General features: G+C 47.3%; 3 protein-coding genes across 8 annotated transcripts in view; 2 read left to right on the forward strand and 1 right to left on the reverse strand.

The window, feature by feature from the left end:
* plpp5 (phospholipid phosphatase 5) overlaps positions 1–16,875 on the forward strand; it is a 28,434-nt gene that overhangs the window by 7,398 nt on the left and 4,161 nt on the right. Inside the window, exons 1-8 of one of the 3 annotated variants that reach the window (XM_037258028.1) lie at positions 623–860; positions 1,890–2,008; positions 2,164–2,272; positions 2,345–2,435; positions 2,720–2,783; positions 2,851–2,975; positions 3,110–3,280; positions 3,373–3,559. In XM_037258028.1, the coding sequence (XP_037113923.1) occupies positions 1,938–2,008; positions 2,164–2,272; positions 2,345–2,435; positions 2,720–2,783; positions 2,851–2,975; positions 3,110–3,280; positions 3,373–3,542 (801 nt within the window). In that variant the 5' untranslated portion in view covers positions 623–860; positions 1,890–1,937 and the 3' untranslated portion in view covers positions 3,543–3,559. Of the gene's footprint in view, positions 1–622; positions 861–1,889; positions 2,009–2,163; positions 2,273–2,344; positions 2,436–2,719; positions 2,784–2,850; positions 2,976–3,109; positions 3,281–3,372; positions 4,722–16,875 lie in introns of those variants that run through there. The other 2 variants (XM_037258026.1, XM_037258027.1) reach the window with 2 other exon arrangements.
* cdc45 (CDC45 cell division cycle 45 homolog (S. cerevisiae)) lies at positions 4,975–9,161 on the forward strand. Its single transcript, XM_037257959.1, has 18 exons — positions 4,975–5,125; positions 5,217–5,276; positions 5,601–5,693; positions 5,767–5,904; positions 5,995–6,144; positions 6,222–6,280; positions 6,369–6,417; positions 6,508–6,569; positions 6,637–6,687; positions 6,887–7,006; positions 7,079–7,210; positions 7,275–7,373; positions 7,441–7,602; positions 7,727–7,865; positions 7,924–8,007; positions 8,136–8,254; positions 8,434–8,510; positions 8,824–9,161. Exons 1-18 carry the CDS (start codon positions 5,075–5,077, stop codon positions 8,886–8,888), a joined length of 1,710 nt encoding a protein of 569 aa, XP_037113854.1. The 5' UTR covers positions 4,975–5,074; the 3' UTR covers positions 8,889–9,161.
* Positions 15,153–16,328, reverse strand: cldn5a (claudin 5a). 4 transcript variants are annotated; one of them, XR_005098684.1, is made up of 2 exons: positions 15,405–16,328; positions 15,153–15,304 (listed from the first exon to the last, which is right to left on the reverse strand). XR_005098684.1 is itself a non-coding variant. In XM_037258041.1 (2 exons), the coding sequence occupies exon 1, from the start codon at positions 16,102–16,104 to the stop codon at positions 15,457–15,459; it is 648 nt and encodes a 215-aa protein (XP_037113936.1). In that variant the 5' UTR covers positions 16,105–16,328; the 3' UTR covers positions 15,153–15,324; positions 15,416–15,456. The 4 variants fall into 4 exon arrangements, 1 of the variants encoding a protein (XP_037113936.1); XR_005098683.1 differs by having other exon boundaries at positions 15,153–15,300; positions 15,401–16,328; XR_005098685.1 differs by having other exon boundaries at positions 15,401–16,328.

A 16,875-nucleotide genomic window follows, 5' to 3' on the forward strand; every position in this document is an offset into this window, starting at 1 on the left:
AAATGTGCGTGACTGTTGGGAAGACACTCTTTTTGTACATGACTGTCTTTTTATTTGAAAATATGACCTCTGTCCTTTGTTTCATTGAAAAGTTGAGTTGGGAGAGTTCAGACATGCCTGAAGTTTGACTTTAATAAAGCTGTACTCTGTCTCAGTGAAGCGCGAGTTTTGGCAGTCTTTTAAATGAGCATCAATTCATTTGAGGGTGAATGAATAATAATATGCAAATCTCCACGTTTGGGAGCTTAAGCTCAGGGGATGCTTTGAGAAGAATTGTCCATTTTGGTCTATGTGAAGCCCTTTGAGACTGCTATACAAATAAACTGGACTTGACGTATGCAAACAATGAAAACACGAATGAGTCAAGAGCAAATGCGTCAGGACACCCACTTTGAATGATCTATGAATGGCATGTTTTCTAGTTTTAGTGACGGTTGTGGATTTGGAGTCCAATCGAGTCTCATCGATACTTAACGTGACGTGGCGTGTTGCGTCCATGTGTCAAAAAAGACCATTTTTAAGACAACTTCCGTCTTTCAAAATAAAACCGCTTTCACGAATGCCGATTCAAAACGCAAATGTATACATGGGGATCTATACTTGAGGTATTTAACGATGCGAATAATTGCTTATTTACTGGCACAACATATTTGAACCTCGACTTTATTATTGTGGAATTCAATGCGACACCTGATTACTTTGAAAAGCATGGAACGGATATGTTTCATGCAAGCTTAGTGAGTCGCTTAATGGCGTCACTGGATGAAGCGTCTCAAATGAGTGAAGATGCTGCGGCCTTTTTCGACATAACCACCGGCGTGGTCATGAGGATAGCAAGATAGAAAACAACCTTAGTGAAGGTGAGTCGTGAACCGTTGTTTGTTTCTTTTAGTAACAGCTATGTTGTGCGACAGATGTGCCAGCCAGCCAGCCGGCTAGCTTAGCCTCGGCTGCTATCATCTCGCTTCCTTCCATTGGCAGACAGGCGATGAAAGGATGGCTGCTATCTATCTGTCTGTCTGTCTGTCTGTCTGTCTGCTAGCTTAGCCTCGGCTGCTATCATCTCGCTTCCTTCCATTGGCAGACAGGCGATGAAACGTTGGCTGCTATCTAGCTATCTATCTATCTGTCTATCTGTCTGTCTGTCTGTCTGTCTGTCTGTCTGTCACTTTCAAGTCACATAACATGTCAAAGCGTCGTGGCATGTGGCTATGGAATTGTCAAACGGCTACAATACGGTGGTTAATAGCTACCTATTGACACGATTTGTACTGAAATGTGTTTATAGAGATCAGCAATGTTCTGATCTATTTCTACTGAAATGTGTTCATAGAGATTAGTAATGTTGCTGCTGCTATTTAGTGGTTGCCAAGTTTTCATCCTACGCGGATGGTTTCAATTGTAACCCGTTTAAATCACGTCCCACAACTGACAAATGCAGAAAATGGGGTTGAACCATAGTTAGTGCCAACCGACATGATCGAACTTTATTTATCCCACAGCGGAGGAATGTACTTGTCACAGCAGCGTGCAAGAATACAAGCGTCAAAATGGCTAAATAACAGACAAAGAAAGACAAGTGCCACGAGTAGCGGTAGAGACCAAACACATGATCAGGTGCCACGCATGATGTCGAGTCTGATTTTTGTCATTCTAAAATGACTTTGAAAAAACTGTCAAATGATTGACTTGCTTCTAGGGATTGAGCACCGACATCAAGTAAAAGAGGCACTCGTTGCCAATCATTGTGTCGAGTTGAAAGTCACACTGCTACATAACACGCTGGAAACACTTTGTTTGGTGCTGTACTGTGAGTTTTTCCTCCAAATATGTATTGATCGAGTCACAATAGAGGTTCATTTGAAAGACGCCCTTTTTTCTTTCTTAAGCCCGGAGGTGATGTGCTGCGTTGACCGAAGTCCGCACCGAGAGACAAAATGAAGAGAAGGCTGCTTCGTGGGCTCCTGTCGGAAATCTGCATCCGCTTGGCGCTCCTTGTGGTTTTCCTGTAAATCCACTCAAATTCTTTGCATTTGTTTCAAGCAGACATGCGTATTATCAAGGGTGCTCAAAGTACTCCCACTGTGTCCCACTTGAGGTGGAAAAGTACACACTGCCTGTATTTGAGGAGACAAAACGATAAAGACAGTTTGATTCTTTCAGGGTGACGGAGCAGCTTCCGCCTTTCTACCGAGAGATCCAGCCCGAGGAGATATGGTTGTATAAATTCCACCGGGTAGAGCAAGATCACGTCCCCACACTTCTCATGTTTGTAAGTGACGTAACAGTGGCGTCGTTGTCGTCTTTTGAACCTGACTTTAATTTCTACTCTTTTCCACACCAGAGCATAGCCGTCTTCGCGCCGCTAACGGTCATCACGCTCTTCACTGTTCTGACGAAGCCAGAGCGAGGTGACGCCAAGGAGGCGTCGCTGGGTGAGAAACACTTGTCGGAGGGCGGTGGCACCTTGACTTGTTTTGAGAACAAGCTTTCTTTCCACCCAATTCCAGCAGTCTGTATGCACGATCTATTCAAGTCAACATTGCCGTGCTGTGTAGTGGAATTCCATTTTCGAAAGGCATGAAAGCGTATTTTCTTGCTTTATTTGCATTGCGCTCGGATGAAGCTCGCTGCTTTCCAAGTCAAGGTAGCGCAGCGTACGTGTCCCCCCCCACCGCACCGCGTCCTCATCGCTTCCTTCCTTCCTTCTGCCATCCAGCCGTGACATTGACGCTGGTGCTGAATGGCGTTTTTACCAACGTCATCAAACTCGCCGTGGGCAGGTAAAACCACGCGGACGATTACCCTGTCGGCGAACCCGAGTCCAAATAACAAGTGTCTCTGCATCAGGCCCAGGCCGGACTTCTTCTACCGCTGCTTCCCAGACGGCCAAATGAACCTGGAGCTACGCTGCAGCGGTGATCCAGATGTGGTCATGGAGGGAAGAAAGAGTTTTCCCAGCGGACACTCTTCATGTAAGACGTACTCACCGAGAATTTGTGCTGCGGATGGAGTCGAGTCGAGTCGAGGGCTTGGCCATGAATCCCATTCAAATGGACTTCTTTGGGGTTGCTTATTGAATCTTTGTCCCTGGATATTCTCTTCCTAGTTGCTTTTGCAGGGCTGGGCTTCACAGCTCTTTACATCGCCGGGAAGCTGCGGTGCTTCAATGCGGCCGGCCGAGGCAGGGCGTGGCGGCTCTGCGCTTTCCTCACCCCTTTAGTCGTAGCGCTGACCATCGCCCTTTCCAGAACCTGCGACTACAAACACCACTGGCAAGGTCAGCCCTTCCTCCCTCCCTCCTTGCGACCGGCCGGCCGGCCGGCTCCCTGATGAGTCATTATTGCGTTGGCTTTGTCGTCCCGCTTGTAGACGTGTTGGTGGGCTCTCTGCTGGGCCTGGCCTTTGCCTGGCTGTGCTACAGGCAGCACTACCCCGCGCTTCATGACACCGACTGCCACCGCCCCCTGAGTCACCATGAGCTTGTCCCCGCCGCACAGCAACGCAAGCTAGCCAACTCCAACTACATCCTGCCCATGTAAAACATCAGCCCGCTCGCTCGTGCTGGCGTACTGGCTGGCTGGCTGGCTGGCTGGCTGGCTGGCTCGCTGGCTCCTCTGTCGCATATCACGACTCTTTTGAAAGTGTCCACTGTGGGAGCTGGACCTTTGGTAAGGCCGGTACTAGAAGGACATTTGAGTTGGAGCGTATGAGAGCAGGAAAAAGGCCCGTAGAAAGTCTTTTGGAAGGGACATTGATGCAACCTTGCTAGCTAGGTGATGCTGCGCCTATCGGTCACCATTTTAATCCTGTTCATATTTGACACCACTTCCAGGGTGATGTATGCACACTTTTTTGTGGGTTCTAATCTAAGTTGGTTTGGTCAAAGGAAACAGGCAAACCTCAGATTTTTTTTTTCGGGGGGGTGAAATCAGCCAAAGTTTTGCAGGGTATAAGCACTTTTGCTGGCCGCTGTGAATGCAGCTCAAATCCGCTGATTGCAGTTGATATCAGACCAAACTTGGCCAAGATTTGGTGCCTTTTTTATTTCCAGCATTGTCCCGCTTGTGATATGTACACTGCTTTTCATTCCATCCTTGTTCAGGTTTTGACATTGTTACTAATGATTATTGAAATGTGACATGATGCTTTTCATATAGGAAAAAAATCATCGATTAAAAAAAAATACTTTTTTTTTTAACTCGAAACAGAAATGGGATATCTTAATGGAACGTTATTTATAATTTATTTGTGAATTTCATAATTCCACTATAGCCGTTTTTTTATGGTGTACTGTATGAGCATCTGTTCCAAATTTGGGGCATGTAGAAGTTTGACTTGAACTTCCAGTGTTTGTTTGCCCAAAATGTGATCGTGTTTGTAGAAGCACGGGTCCCTTGACCAATTAAACAAATGCCGTAGGCACTTGAAATCTTGCATGTTTCCCCATGTATGTATATTTAAAAAAAAAAAGTCTCTCCACATACTTTCTTATTTCGTTACTGGAAAGTGTGTTTTTATTTTGTTTTTCTGGTCTTAAATCAGGTTGTTGAATAGCTCTCTAATACTACGTATTTTGTCAAGTACAAAGACTTAGCATTATCGTTATTTGATTTTTTTACTGTCAGGCACGTCTTTGTTTTGCCTCGTGAGGGAGGACCATGAGCAAGCACTTGATGCTGTGATGTCATTTGGTCGCAGTAAATCATATTTGTACAGAAGCAGCGTGTGCGTCGTCTTTTGTCTCTGTTCGCTTGTGTATTTATACTGCCAAAAGTTAGTTTTCAAGATCAAATAATTCTTCTGTAATTGTGTTTTCCTGCTTTGGTGAGTGCCGCGTCGTGCGCGTGACGTAGCCCACCTCCCCTCTCCTGATTGGCTAGGTGTTTGGTTAGGGGTGACGCGGCCTTTTGGCCTCTTCTGATTGGTTAGGTGTGACGCGGCCTTTTGGCGCCACATTTCCACCGGCGGCGCTGCAGCTGTCGACTGTTGTCACAAAAGCCCGCACATCTTAGCGTCTGTTGTTTTTGTACCATACGCTCAACCGTCGATTATTGTGTCGAGGACTTCCAAGATGTTTGTCACGGACATCCGGAAAGAATTTTATGAAGCTGTTGTCAATCAGGTGTCCGTTGTTGAGCGAAGCATGCATGAGCTAAGTGTTGACGGACGGACGGAGGGACGGTGTTTGCTAACATTGTGGAATTGTTTTTCAGAGAGTTGCGCTCCTGGTGGCGTCAGATGTCGATGCTCTTTGCGCCTGTAAGATCCTTCAGGTGAGTTAGCTGTTCGCAAACGTTCTTTCTCGTTTTGGCCAATTTGCTGTGCAGACATTTCTGCAGTGTCGAGGGCTACAGGTTCTTTCTGTTTCTGAGGCACAATAACAAATGTGTCAACGGGTTCATTTTCAAATATGGATCTTTTTCTTTTGGGAAAGTGCAATCGTTTTTGCTTCTTTGAAGGAACAGTGTAACGTATGCTTGGCATTTCTTGTTTGCGCTCCATCCATCTCACAAGCTCAAGATGGTAGCTTTCTGCGTCACCCTCTTTGGTCCTGACCCCCCGGCTGAGAATGACTGTGTTGTCCCCCCCTTCCTCAGGATTTGTTTCACTGCGATCAGGTTCAGTACACCCTTTTACCAATGGCGGGATGGCAGGACCTTGGCACTGCCTTTCTCGAACACAAAGACCAAGTATGAAACTCCTCAGTCTCTCGATGCTTCAGTCTTCTACGCGGTAAAATCATGATTTTTGTCGTTGTTCCAGTTTCAATACTTTGTCCTCATCAACTGCGGTGCCAACGTGGACCTCCTTGAGTTGCTGCAGCCGGACGACGACTCCATCTTCTTCATTTGCGATACTCATCGGCCTGTCGATGTGGTTAATGTCTACAATGACACTCAGGTCACAATGACTTTATGCCAATGCTTACTCCTCTGTTGGAAGAAGAGTGGAACGATCCATCCTTATCGATATTTTGTTCTTTCTCTGAAGATCAAACTGCTGATTAATCAAGACGATGATCTGGGCGTGCCGTCGTACGATGAAATATTTCGAGACGACGACGAGGCGGAAGGGGGAGACTCTGGAAATGAAAGCGCCGAAGGCTCCGAGCCGTCTGGGAAGCGGAGGAGATTTGATGAAGCATGTTGTTTATCAAAATGATACCCGGTGCAAAGTCAAACAGGAATTGGGTGTTTAATGTTGTTGTTTTATTTCAGGGGGAAATTGAGAGAAGAATTGAAAGGCGACGTGAGAAGAGGGAGTGGCAAGCGCGAAGGTGAATCGAGTCACATTTGGACTGCCTTTGGCGCTTCAGGCAGGCAGGCAGGCAGGAGATTTGCATTCACCTTTTGCTTTCCTGGCAGGAGGGAAATCTTGTTTGACTACGAGCAGTATGAATACCACGGAACATCGGTGAGTGAGCGGCTCTCTTGATCTTTTCTGCGTTCGGCAGCCATGGCATTTTTTTCAGTTTGAGCAAAGAAGCTCTCTTTTCTGTCTTAGGCTGCCATGATGTTTTTTGAGCTTGCCTGGGTGTTGACTAAAGACACTAAAGACATGCTCTGGTAAGTTGCCTCACCCCCCCCCCCAACAATACTGTGGCAAAAATTATTTTCTTCTTCTTGTTAACAGGTGGGCCGTCATCGGGCTGACCGATCAGTGGGTTCACGATAAAATCACACAGTAAGAAATGAGCCTCATTCCATTGTTATTTGTTTGAGAAATGTGTGGAGAGTGAATTTGAATAGGCAGCCCAATTTCAAAAGTGCAACCATCTCGATTCCCTACTCCCTTTTTTGATATTGAATGATTGACCCTACTATCTGGAATGTTCTGCTTGATTGCAGTTGTGCAACGGAACACGTTGTTTTCTGTCTTTCAGTATGAAGTACGTGACGGACATCGCCGCCATGCAGCGCCACGTCTCCCGACATAACCATCGAAACGAGGACGAGGAAAACTCCCTGTCCATCGACTGCATGAGGATCTCCTTTGAGTACGAGTATCCTTTGTCGTCCGAGGACAACTTTCAAGTTTGTTTTTGTAGCACCTCCTCCTTCACCTTCTGCTCCAGCCTGCGTCTGAGCCTCTACCAGCACTGGTCTCTGTACGAGAGCATCCGTAATTCGTGTTACACCTCGTGCCACTTCAAGCTGTGGACATTACACGGACAGAAGAAGCTGCAGGAGTTTCTGGCTGACATGGGGTAACAATAGTAGAGCAGCTGCAAAAGTCAAGACGGGTTTACTGAGGGTGCTCCTTTGTACCAGGCTGCCTCTGAAGCAAGTGCGGCAAAAGTTCACCTCCATGGACATGTCCATCAAAGAGAACCTGCGGGAAGTCATCGAGGAGTCTTCCAATAAATACGGGTGGGGGGGGATTCATTTGAGCTCTTTTGACTGCTCCACGCTGACAATTCTGCCCTCCCTCTGACAGAATGAAAGACATGCGCATCCAGACATTCGGTGTCCACTTTGGCTTCAAGAATCGTTTCCTGGCCGCTGACATGGTGCACGCTACCGCCGCTCTACTGGAAAGCACGGAGAAGGAGCAGAACGCGTCAGGCCGCTTCATCGAGGCGCTCGATTCGCTTTCCAGGTGTGACCCCGTTTACGGTTGGTTGGAACCAACCCTGATTGATTCAGCCGCTCGCTCACTCACTCACTCACTCACTCACTCACTCACTCACTCACTCACTCACGACACCTTCTCCCTTTGGAAGGAGCAACCTGGAGCATCTGCACTCGGGCATGGAGATGGCTAAAAAGAAGCTGATTGCAATCCAACAGACTGTGGCCAGCTGCATCTGCACCAACCTCATCTTGTCCCAAGGGCCTTTCCTTTACTGCTACCTCATGGAGGTGCGTGCACGTGATTGTGTTTGCTTGGCCACTTGAGTCACGGTGCCTTCTCGCACAGGGCACGCCCGACGTCAAGCTTTTTTCAAAGCCCATGGCCTTGACTCTGCTGTCCAAGTACCTCCTAAAAGCATTCATCCAATCAGTGAGTAGCTCATGATCCGACACTTGTCGTTGCTGCTGGTTGACCTAAGAAACAAATCTGATCATGGAATGGAATGAAATCACCTTTTTCTTCTTCTTCTTCCTCCTCCTCCTCATGTTGTTTGCCAGACAAGGAATAAGCGGTGCAGGTTGCTTCCCCTCATCACGGCTGCTCCCAAAGATGTCGAGAAAGGCACCGTCCTCGTCTTGGGAATCCCACCCGAGTCTGAAACATCTGACAAAAAGAAGTACGTTCACTATTTTATTTATTCGTCGGAGTTGTCCTTTGCTGCAGCAAACTTAGTAATGTGCCACATTTACTCCGTTATAGTTTTCTTCATTCAGTTCTACATTTGGATCTCATCGACCGAGACGATTGTCCGTCTAGGGCTTCGATTAAAAACCAAAACCTTCACTCTGTTCTTAGTTTCTTCGGCAGAGCGTTTGAGAAAGCTGCAGAAAGCACCAGCTCCAGAACTCTGCACGACCACTTTGACACATCCAGTAAGTCGTTTCATGTCCAGTTGAATTGGAGACGGGGGCAAAGTTTTTATGTGGCCACATGGGGGCAGCAGTGTTTTCACTTCAAATACGATCGAAAAGCAAGACAGTAAATAGCAGCAAAGAGGTGAGAAATACCCTTTTTGAGCCTTGCAGCTTATTGCAAATATGACTGGAATTTTGCGGTATGTGTCCTATTTTTAACCGATTTGTTTTCCTTTTCCCCCCCCCAGCAAGTTTTCATCTCTTTTGCGGCAGGGAAATGACAGAACTGTACCAACTAAGCTGAGCATTTCTCACTTTTCTTCCTGTGCAGTTATTGAACTGAAGACAGAAGACCGCAGCAAATTCCTGGATGCACTCATAACGCTTCTGTCCTGAGGCATCTCAACTCAACAATGAATGTGCGTGCGTGTGACTGAGCAACAGCATATGAATGGTGGTTACATCTTCGAGCAGAAGCAGTGTGACCATTCTGATTCTTTTTTTAATTTTTGATCTTTTTAATCCGGTTCCGTGGATATTGTACAGTGGGTTATAAATGTATCGATGTTGTGGATTCTGCTGTTTTACTCATGCCTGTGTGTCAGACTTTCATCAATTGTAACGATTTATGCATGTTAATAAATCACGAGGTCTTAAGTAACAAAGTAACATTTCAGTGAAGTTCTTTCAGCCATGTACATTCCTGTGGCCATCCATCTTGATTCTTGACTAGTGTAGCGATGAAAAATCATTCACAGTTAAATGCTTTATCTCATCTTTTGGTTGGCCTTGATGTCAAAGACGAGTCGGTGAAATGGAATGAACTTCGTCCGAGTCGAGCGGACATCTTTGGCGTACGCTGGAGCCAGAATGAAGGTCAGGTGGGCATTTGTTGTCGGCCCACGGCGCCACTTGAAAGTGGAAGTGTTTGTGTGCTATGGGCTAACGAATACCGATGCTAACATTATTTTGCACAACATAAGGTAGCGCAGCTCGCGTCAAGTTGTGTTGAACTTTTAGTTCCTCAGCTTCCCGTTTTAATGACAAATTTCCTGGTTGGTTTTCTGATGCAGGTGTACTGGGTGCCTCGCAGCCAGCCAGCCAGCCCGCCCGCCCGTCCACTCACTGGCTAATGGTTCTGTTGAAACAAGCTGGCTGGAGTGATGTTATCCACTTTTAACATTTATCTCCACCAACGTAATTATGTCAAATGACACATGAATGGCTCATTACTGCGCCCTTACTGAGTTGTTTATCATTTAGTTTCTTCCCATTCAGGATGTTTTCGTCTACACCATTGGGCCTAAAATTAGGTTTATCACAAACCTATTTACCGTAATCCTCCCCAAAATGCTTGGAAGAATGTTGCTGCTTGTCTTACAAGAAATGAGAAAGAAGCAACATAGTTACAGTAATTCAACAAGCATCTGTTTGCTTGCTCATGTGGTCGTCTGGCCTCGGCCATCAATCACTGCGCGCGTCTACGCAGCCTCCCTCCCTCCCTCACACCATACACCTCTGCCCATGAGGGGCCGCTGCCCTTTCCGCCACTCTGCATGTGAGGAATGTGGCATGCAACACACACACACACACACACACACACACACACACACACACACACACACACACACACACACACACACTTGGGGAGGGGCGAGACCCGCACAAGGCATGATCATGCAGCCATGTAGTGATCCGGGCAAGCCTCACAGACTGTCTGTCCTGTTGCTTTTAGTGGGAGGGGATTTTGCTGACTCCCATACAAGTCGATATGAAGTTCAGGAAGGGAAAAGTACCCCAAGTCATGCTGTCGTGATACCAAATACTGTTCAAAATATGTGATTACCACCACCTGTTCAAATAGCTGTTAGCGGGCATGACAGCAAATCACTGGCGTGATATCTTTGCAAGTGTTGGCCATTTTCCATTTGAACGGCAACCCCAACCCTGTCCTGTCTCCAAACTCGGCAATGTTACCTACAGAGCCATTCAAAGCAGCAACATTTTCAAAGATTGTTACAGTCAACATAGTTCCACTTCAGTGCGGCAAAAATGGCCACCCGTTTCAGCTCTTCGCCCCGCCCGAATCCAATTTCAAATTTGGGGAAAAGTAACCCAACGTGCTGAAAATCCACAGCTAGTAGCTTAGCGTGGGAACTTCGAACATTGCGAGTACAATTTAAAAGCCTTACACTGTTGTCAGCCTCACGTCAAGCTGTCAGCCCCCCTAATGCCCTCTGTGACCTTTAACCCCACTCACTGTTGGCGTGTCATTCTTTGAAATGAGCTTTTCTTATTGAATGATATTCATCTGTGCTGGTTGGAAGAAAACTCTTGGATACAAAGAGCGGCTGGAATAGGAGTAGATTGGTATGTCGAGTCCATCCACGAATGTCCTTGATAATGGAAAAGCAATATTTCCCAAACAAAGCGCAGTGGCCTGTGCGGACATCCTTGACGGCCACTGGCAAGCTGCCGCATTGCCAATTTATCTTGAAACAATTTGTGCTGAGCGTGCCTAATTGGCAATGCGGCCTGATCCTGATCCTGGCCAGAGCTCAGACGGCCTCAGCAGGCGGGCGGGCTTGGGCAGGCAGGCGGGCGGGCGGGCAGCCGGGCAGGCGGGCAGCCGGGCAGCCGGGCAGCCAGGCAGCTGCCATTCATGTGCGTGCGTGCGTGCGTGCTTGCACCTGCGCTTGTGATGCATAATGGAGTACTCCGCTATAGGCACGAAAAGTACTTGACTCCCCACACATTTGAACGCTCATATTTGGGAGATAAAAGCATCCCTATATCATTCCGTTGGAAGAAACTTGTGCAAATTTGTCCGTTTTTTTTTTAAAGATTGCTCTAAATTACGTAACTTTGCTTTATAAATATTAGGACAAAGCAAGATTACGCTTGAATTGATGTCTCCCGCTTCAGGTATGCGCCTTACTCATCTTTCCCTTCTCTACTTTTTTGTACGTCGTTTTTGCAGTGGACTATAATGTGACGAAAGTGAAAGCCGGCCGCTAACCTGAGCGTCACTCACCGAGTCCCACCTTTTTAAAAAAGATGGCTACGTGTGCACATTGGCCTGGCCTGGGCAGCAGGCTGGATGATGAAAGTGAACATACTTCCTATATGTGAAAGTTCCTCTCCAGTGGTTGCAGTGTGCTTACACTGTGTTTGTAAATAGCAATAGGAGTGGTCAAACAGACAAATCGGACTAATTGGGCTTGGCGCTCGCACGGCACGCACGCACGCACGCACGCACGCACGCACGCACGCACACAAACACACACACACACACACACACACACACACACACACACGCTCTTGCGCCACTCCCTGGCCCTCGCCCGCCCACGTCCCTTCCTGTTTCCTGTTGCACTGTCCGCTGCTCAGGAAGTGCCGGTGTTAGTGGGCCGTGACTCAAGCCATGAGTCACCATGAACCTGTGAAGGGGATTTTGGCCCCCCCGACCCGACCCGCCTTTGTTTCTCAGACAAACACCTCATAGGGGGGGTTTTAACTTGTCAGACAATGCTACATTTGTCCTCCGTGTAGAAGCAACCACCTGCTGACTCTTGGCTTTGCTATTTGTGAGTAGCTTTTGGTCGGGAGTGCACCTGCTGGTTCTCACAATGTAAAGCCAATGTCGTCAAATGGTCAGCACAGCGTTCAGGAATTCAACAGTAGGATGGAGAAAAAAATCAACAAAATGAGACAATTACATTTCTTGACAGTCGGGCCAAGGCGGAAGTCACTTTTCTGTATTTTGACACGAGTCATGACATGAGACGGTACAGGTCCAATTAGCGTTGTGACTGATGAGATCAAGACGAGCATGACTCAAACATAAAGCCGTAGGTTCTTTATGATAGCTTGGCTCACAGGCGGTCATTAGGGAAGTGACCTGAGGCCACTTTAAGAAGGCAAAGGTCGTGTCATGAGACCCCGGGCTAGGTGAGGTCAAGTTCAGAGGGGAAGATCTTGAGGCATATTGTTATTCTCCGGCGACACGTTGCATAGCTCACTATATGTGTGACAAGCTTGAAGTCAATCTCTGCCTGTCAGGAATGTTTTGCGCTTGGCGCTTTTATTGGGACCATCCATACAAGCTTCTGGTAGCCGTGGCAACAGCGGCTTCTCCCTGGTTACCATGGAGAATGTCATTGAGTGACGTTGCTGGCCCTATTTGCCTGGCATTGCCTTGCCTTGCCTTGCCTTGCCTTGCCTGGCCTGGCTTGGCTTGGCCTGGCCTGGCCTGGCCTGGCCTGGCCTGGCCTGGCCTGGCCTGGCCTGGCCTCCTCATTGGAATGAGGCCCTTTTTTGTGTTAAACTACAATCCCCCCAACACACACACATCGGCCTCGCTGCAGTGACCAAAGCCGTGGAACTAACAATGCGACAAAAACTAACCAAGCGAGGAAGTCTTTGTGTTGCAGCTGAGTGGATCTTGTAGCTAACGCTCCTTTTTTTTTTTTTTGAGTGTGCCGTCACTTGTAGCCCAAGGTACTCTGCTCGTATTCATGTCCCAAAAGTCACTGGCCACTTCATTTTTCCATTTGGTTTCATTTTTATGTGGAGTGTGTATGTTGTTCCCGTTTTCTTCAGCTTCCTCCCTCTCGCTTTCCCTCCACTTTCCAAATTGAACACTTTCAACAGTGATGACTGTGGCTGTGAATCGTTTGTTTCTACATATGTGCCCTGGCTGGTCTCAAAATGAGGACAAATGCTGTAGAAAATGGATGAATAGATGGATGTTTGTTTAACTTTTAGCACTGAAATACCCTTGTTGTTGTTGTTTGAATTGTTTTTTTTTACCCTGAAAAAGTTTTTCACCAATTGGAATCAGTTGTGTTAAGTTAAACCACATTTTCTCTCCATTTTAATCGACATGGCTTTTTGTTGCCGATCGGTCGGTTTGTTTGTACGTATGTGTCCACTTCAACTGAAACAAAAGTCACTTGTTGTGATCATTCATATTCTCTGCTAAGCGTCCCACTAACGCCATAAAACTTGTAGTAAGCGAGCATTGACTTGCTATTGTTCCCGAAAGTGCCATTTCCGAGGTCAAAATGTGACTTTTGCGCTCAACTTTTTACACCTGTGTTGACAGGAAGTTGTAAAAGTGTAAATCCATCACCGTGGCAACGGTGTAAGCTAACCCCCCCCCCCCCCCCCTTGGTTTATTAAGTGACTGATTAAATGAACACAACTAATTAACATCATTAATGGTTCATTTGTTTATTGTAACCCAGGTTATGAATTGAGGGCTTGTGTTTGTTCAAAAAGACATCTTCAAAAAGTATTTGCATCATAAATTGCAATCATTGAGTGAAAAAAATGGATTCTTTTTCCAAATCATTCCGACGTGCTGTGCTATGGAGTCACTTCTCTCCCCCCTTCCGACTTGGCCGACTGTATGCATCGCCATCCATATTTTCAACTTTGAAGAGAGCATATGACCCGCTAAGACTCTTAAGTGAGCAGCACAACAAGTATGGATAAGCTTTTGGAATTCAGTCACGCTTTTAACACCAGCTCGGGTGGCGCTTGACTAGAACTTGGAAGAGCAAACCAATCATTTCCACATCTCCTTTCTTGCATCTCATTGGCGCCTGGATTCTCTCGTGGCGAGCCGCCGGCCAGCTGACCGACGGAGTGACTTACGGGAAGGGAAGAGCGTTTCCAGCAACTTCTCCGCAGTCTTCATTTGAAGCCTTTTCACTGGCTGTGTGTATGGATGGTCCTGGGGTGGGTGGGTGGGCGTCAGGCAGGCGGGCGGGCGGGCTCGCTCGCTCTGAAAAGACCACGGTGGGGGTTGTGGAGCATTGTGAGCCCCACTCAAGCTGAATGGCCATTGTCATCTGGATTTCTATGGAGCCCCAAAATACTTTTGTGCATAGGGGGAGCTTTAGGCATACGCAGTGAAAACAGGAAGAAAAACACTTGATGCAGATTCCAGACAAGTATAGTGAGTTTAATTGGAATAAAAAGGGAAACAATATTGCATCTTCTTATACACGAATCACTACATCAAACAAGGAAAGCAAACAATTCCAGGAAGTGGAGAAAAGAAATGAGACTTCCTGCGCCGGCCGCTCCATGCCGGCAGGTGCTGGGAATAATAACAGACAGAAACGTCGCAGTCATCAATCCCAGCATGTCAACCATATAAAAGTTTTGGAGTGTGTCCAAAAAGTTCCAGGACTGGCATGATAAAAGATAGATTTCAAAGCCAAACCACTACGAGTATTCCTGTTGGAAGTAATCCCTCTGGACGCCAGCCAGCCAGCCAGCCTGCCTTCATCCACATCCTCGGTCTGCGTGGCCATTTGGATGTCATTCAAAACGGGTTCATTTGATCTTGGGGAAACTAGGGAGTCCAAAACTCCATTGGGTACTGTGAGACCTCTCACGCAGTGAACAAAGTATTAAAATCTCATATAGTTTGGGTTTTGAAAAATACCCCCCACGCAGTGAACAAAGTATTAAAATCTCATAGAGTTTGGGTTTTGAAAAATACCCCGCCCCCCCCCCCCCCCCCCTTCAGTTTTCTGACTAATACATCTCTTTTATGTCATTATCATGGAGCGCAATCTTTTTCTCAGTTACTGTACAGATTGGCAGGCAAAGCATGTACAAACAAAAAACTCAATCATTCCAAAAGCATGTACCTAATACTGTAGTCCTTTGATGTAGTTTTAGGTTTCCAAAAGAAGACGGGAAAAGTCCCGCTGATAGGAAAAACGTGGTTGGTCCGTCCGTCCGTCCATGCAGCTTATTGAACGAGTCGAGGATATAAAGGAAGGCAGGTGCAACAAAGAAAGAAAGAAAGAAAGAAAGAAAGAAAGAAAGAAAGAAAGAAAGAAAGAAAGAAAGAAAGAAAGAAAGAAAGAAAGAAAGAAAGAAAGAAAGCAAGAAAGCAAGCAAGAAAGCAAGAAAGCAAGAAAGAAGCCAAGTCCGAGCGGGGCTACACATAATTCCGTTTGTCGTAGTCCCCGTTCGGCGTGGCTCTCTTGGTGGGCGCGTATTTGACCGAGTATCCCGCGTTCCCGCCGGACGGGCAGGAGCAGCACAGCACGGCCCCGCCGATAAAGAGGAGCGCCGTGGCCGCCCAGCCGATGTAGAGCGCGGCGCCGATCTCTCGCTTCTTGGAGCCGGGCACCTGCGGGTTGTAGAAATCCGAGATGATGTTGTTGGCCATCCAGCACAGGGGCACCAAGACGAAGAGGCCGCTGCTGATGAAGATCACGCCGCCGGCGTTCACCACCCGCGCCTTGACGTGGTCGTTGCGAATGCAGTTGGTGCACTGCGCTCCGGCGATCACCACCATCAGCCCCAGCACGCCCATCACCGACGCGATGATGGTGAGCGCCCGAGCCGCCTGGAGGTCGTGGCTGAGGGACAGGACCGAGTCGTGCACCTTGCACTGCATCTGCCCGGTGCTCTGAACCACGCACGTCATCCACAGGCCGTCCCAGATGGTTTGCGCCACCACGATGTTGGCCTCGATGAACGCGGTCACCTTCCACATGGGCAGCCCGCACGCCACCATCACCAGGAGAGAGCCGACCACGCACAGCGACAGTCCCAGAATCTCCAAGCCGGCCGACACCATCTTCGCTTTTCTTTTCTTTTCCCCCCGATCAGCGACGCGTCCAAAAGCACTTGGCAAAGTCGCTCTCGCTCTCCTCTTGGCTTCTCAAAGGCGTTTCTTTAGTGCCTTCTTATTTGCGCATCTCTCTCTCTCTCTCTCTCTCTCTATGCAACGGCAGCGCTCAGTTCCTTTGTGTGAATGTGAAAACAACTGGACTCGCAGAAACACTGATGTTTTTGGGTTTGTTTTTTTTAACGCGGGCGGGGCGGGGATGTGTGAAACTTTCCTCCAATCAGCTCCAGCCGCATCCCCGGAGGACCAATGGGAGGGCGGGCCAGTTGGGAGGCTGAATCAAGCGCGCTTTGAACACTTTAGAATAATTTGCGATGAAGGGGGGGGGCTTCCAGATGAAACGCACTGGACTGCACCACTAGGGAGTTTGAGATGATTCTTTTTTTTTGCACCTATAGGCTCGTACTTAAGCATTTCCTCTTAGCCTGTTTATTGGCTATTTGTGACATCAAAGATGAAAAGCACAAAGGATGAAAAAGCAAAGCAAGTGTCATTAACTTTTATGTAACCTTGATGACATAAAAGCGCATCAAATACTATCCACGTTCCCTTTTTTTTTATCGAAAGATGGGCTTTAAATACTTTCCACCGACGTTCACTTTTTAAAAGCAACCAAATATACCAAAGAATATTACAATGTATTCACTTTACCTTGACACGTTGTTGAAAATATTTTGATGAAGCACAATTCATGCTTTTACTTCACTGTTAGGATGGTAT

Source organism: Syngnathus acus, chromosome 9 (assembly GCF_901709675.1).
Source record: "Syngnathus acus chromosome 9, fSynAcu1.2, whole genome shotgun sequence".
Classification (NCBI taxonomy): Eukaryota; Metazoa; Chordata; class Actinopteri; order Syngnathiformes; family Syngnathidae; genus Syngnathus; species Syngnathus acus.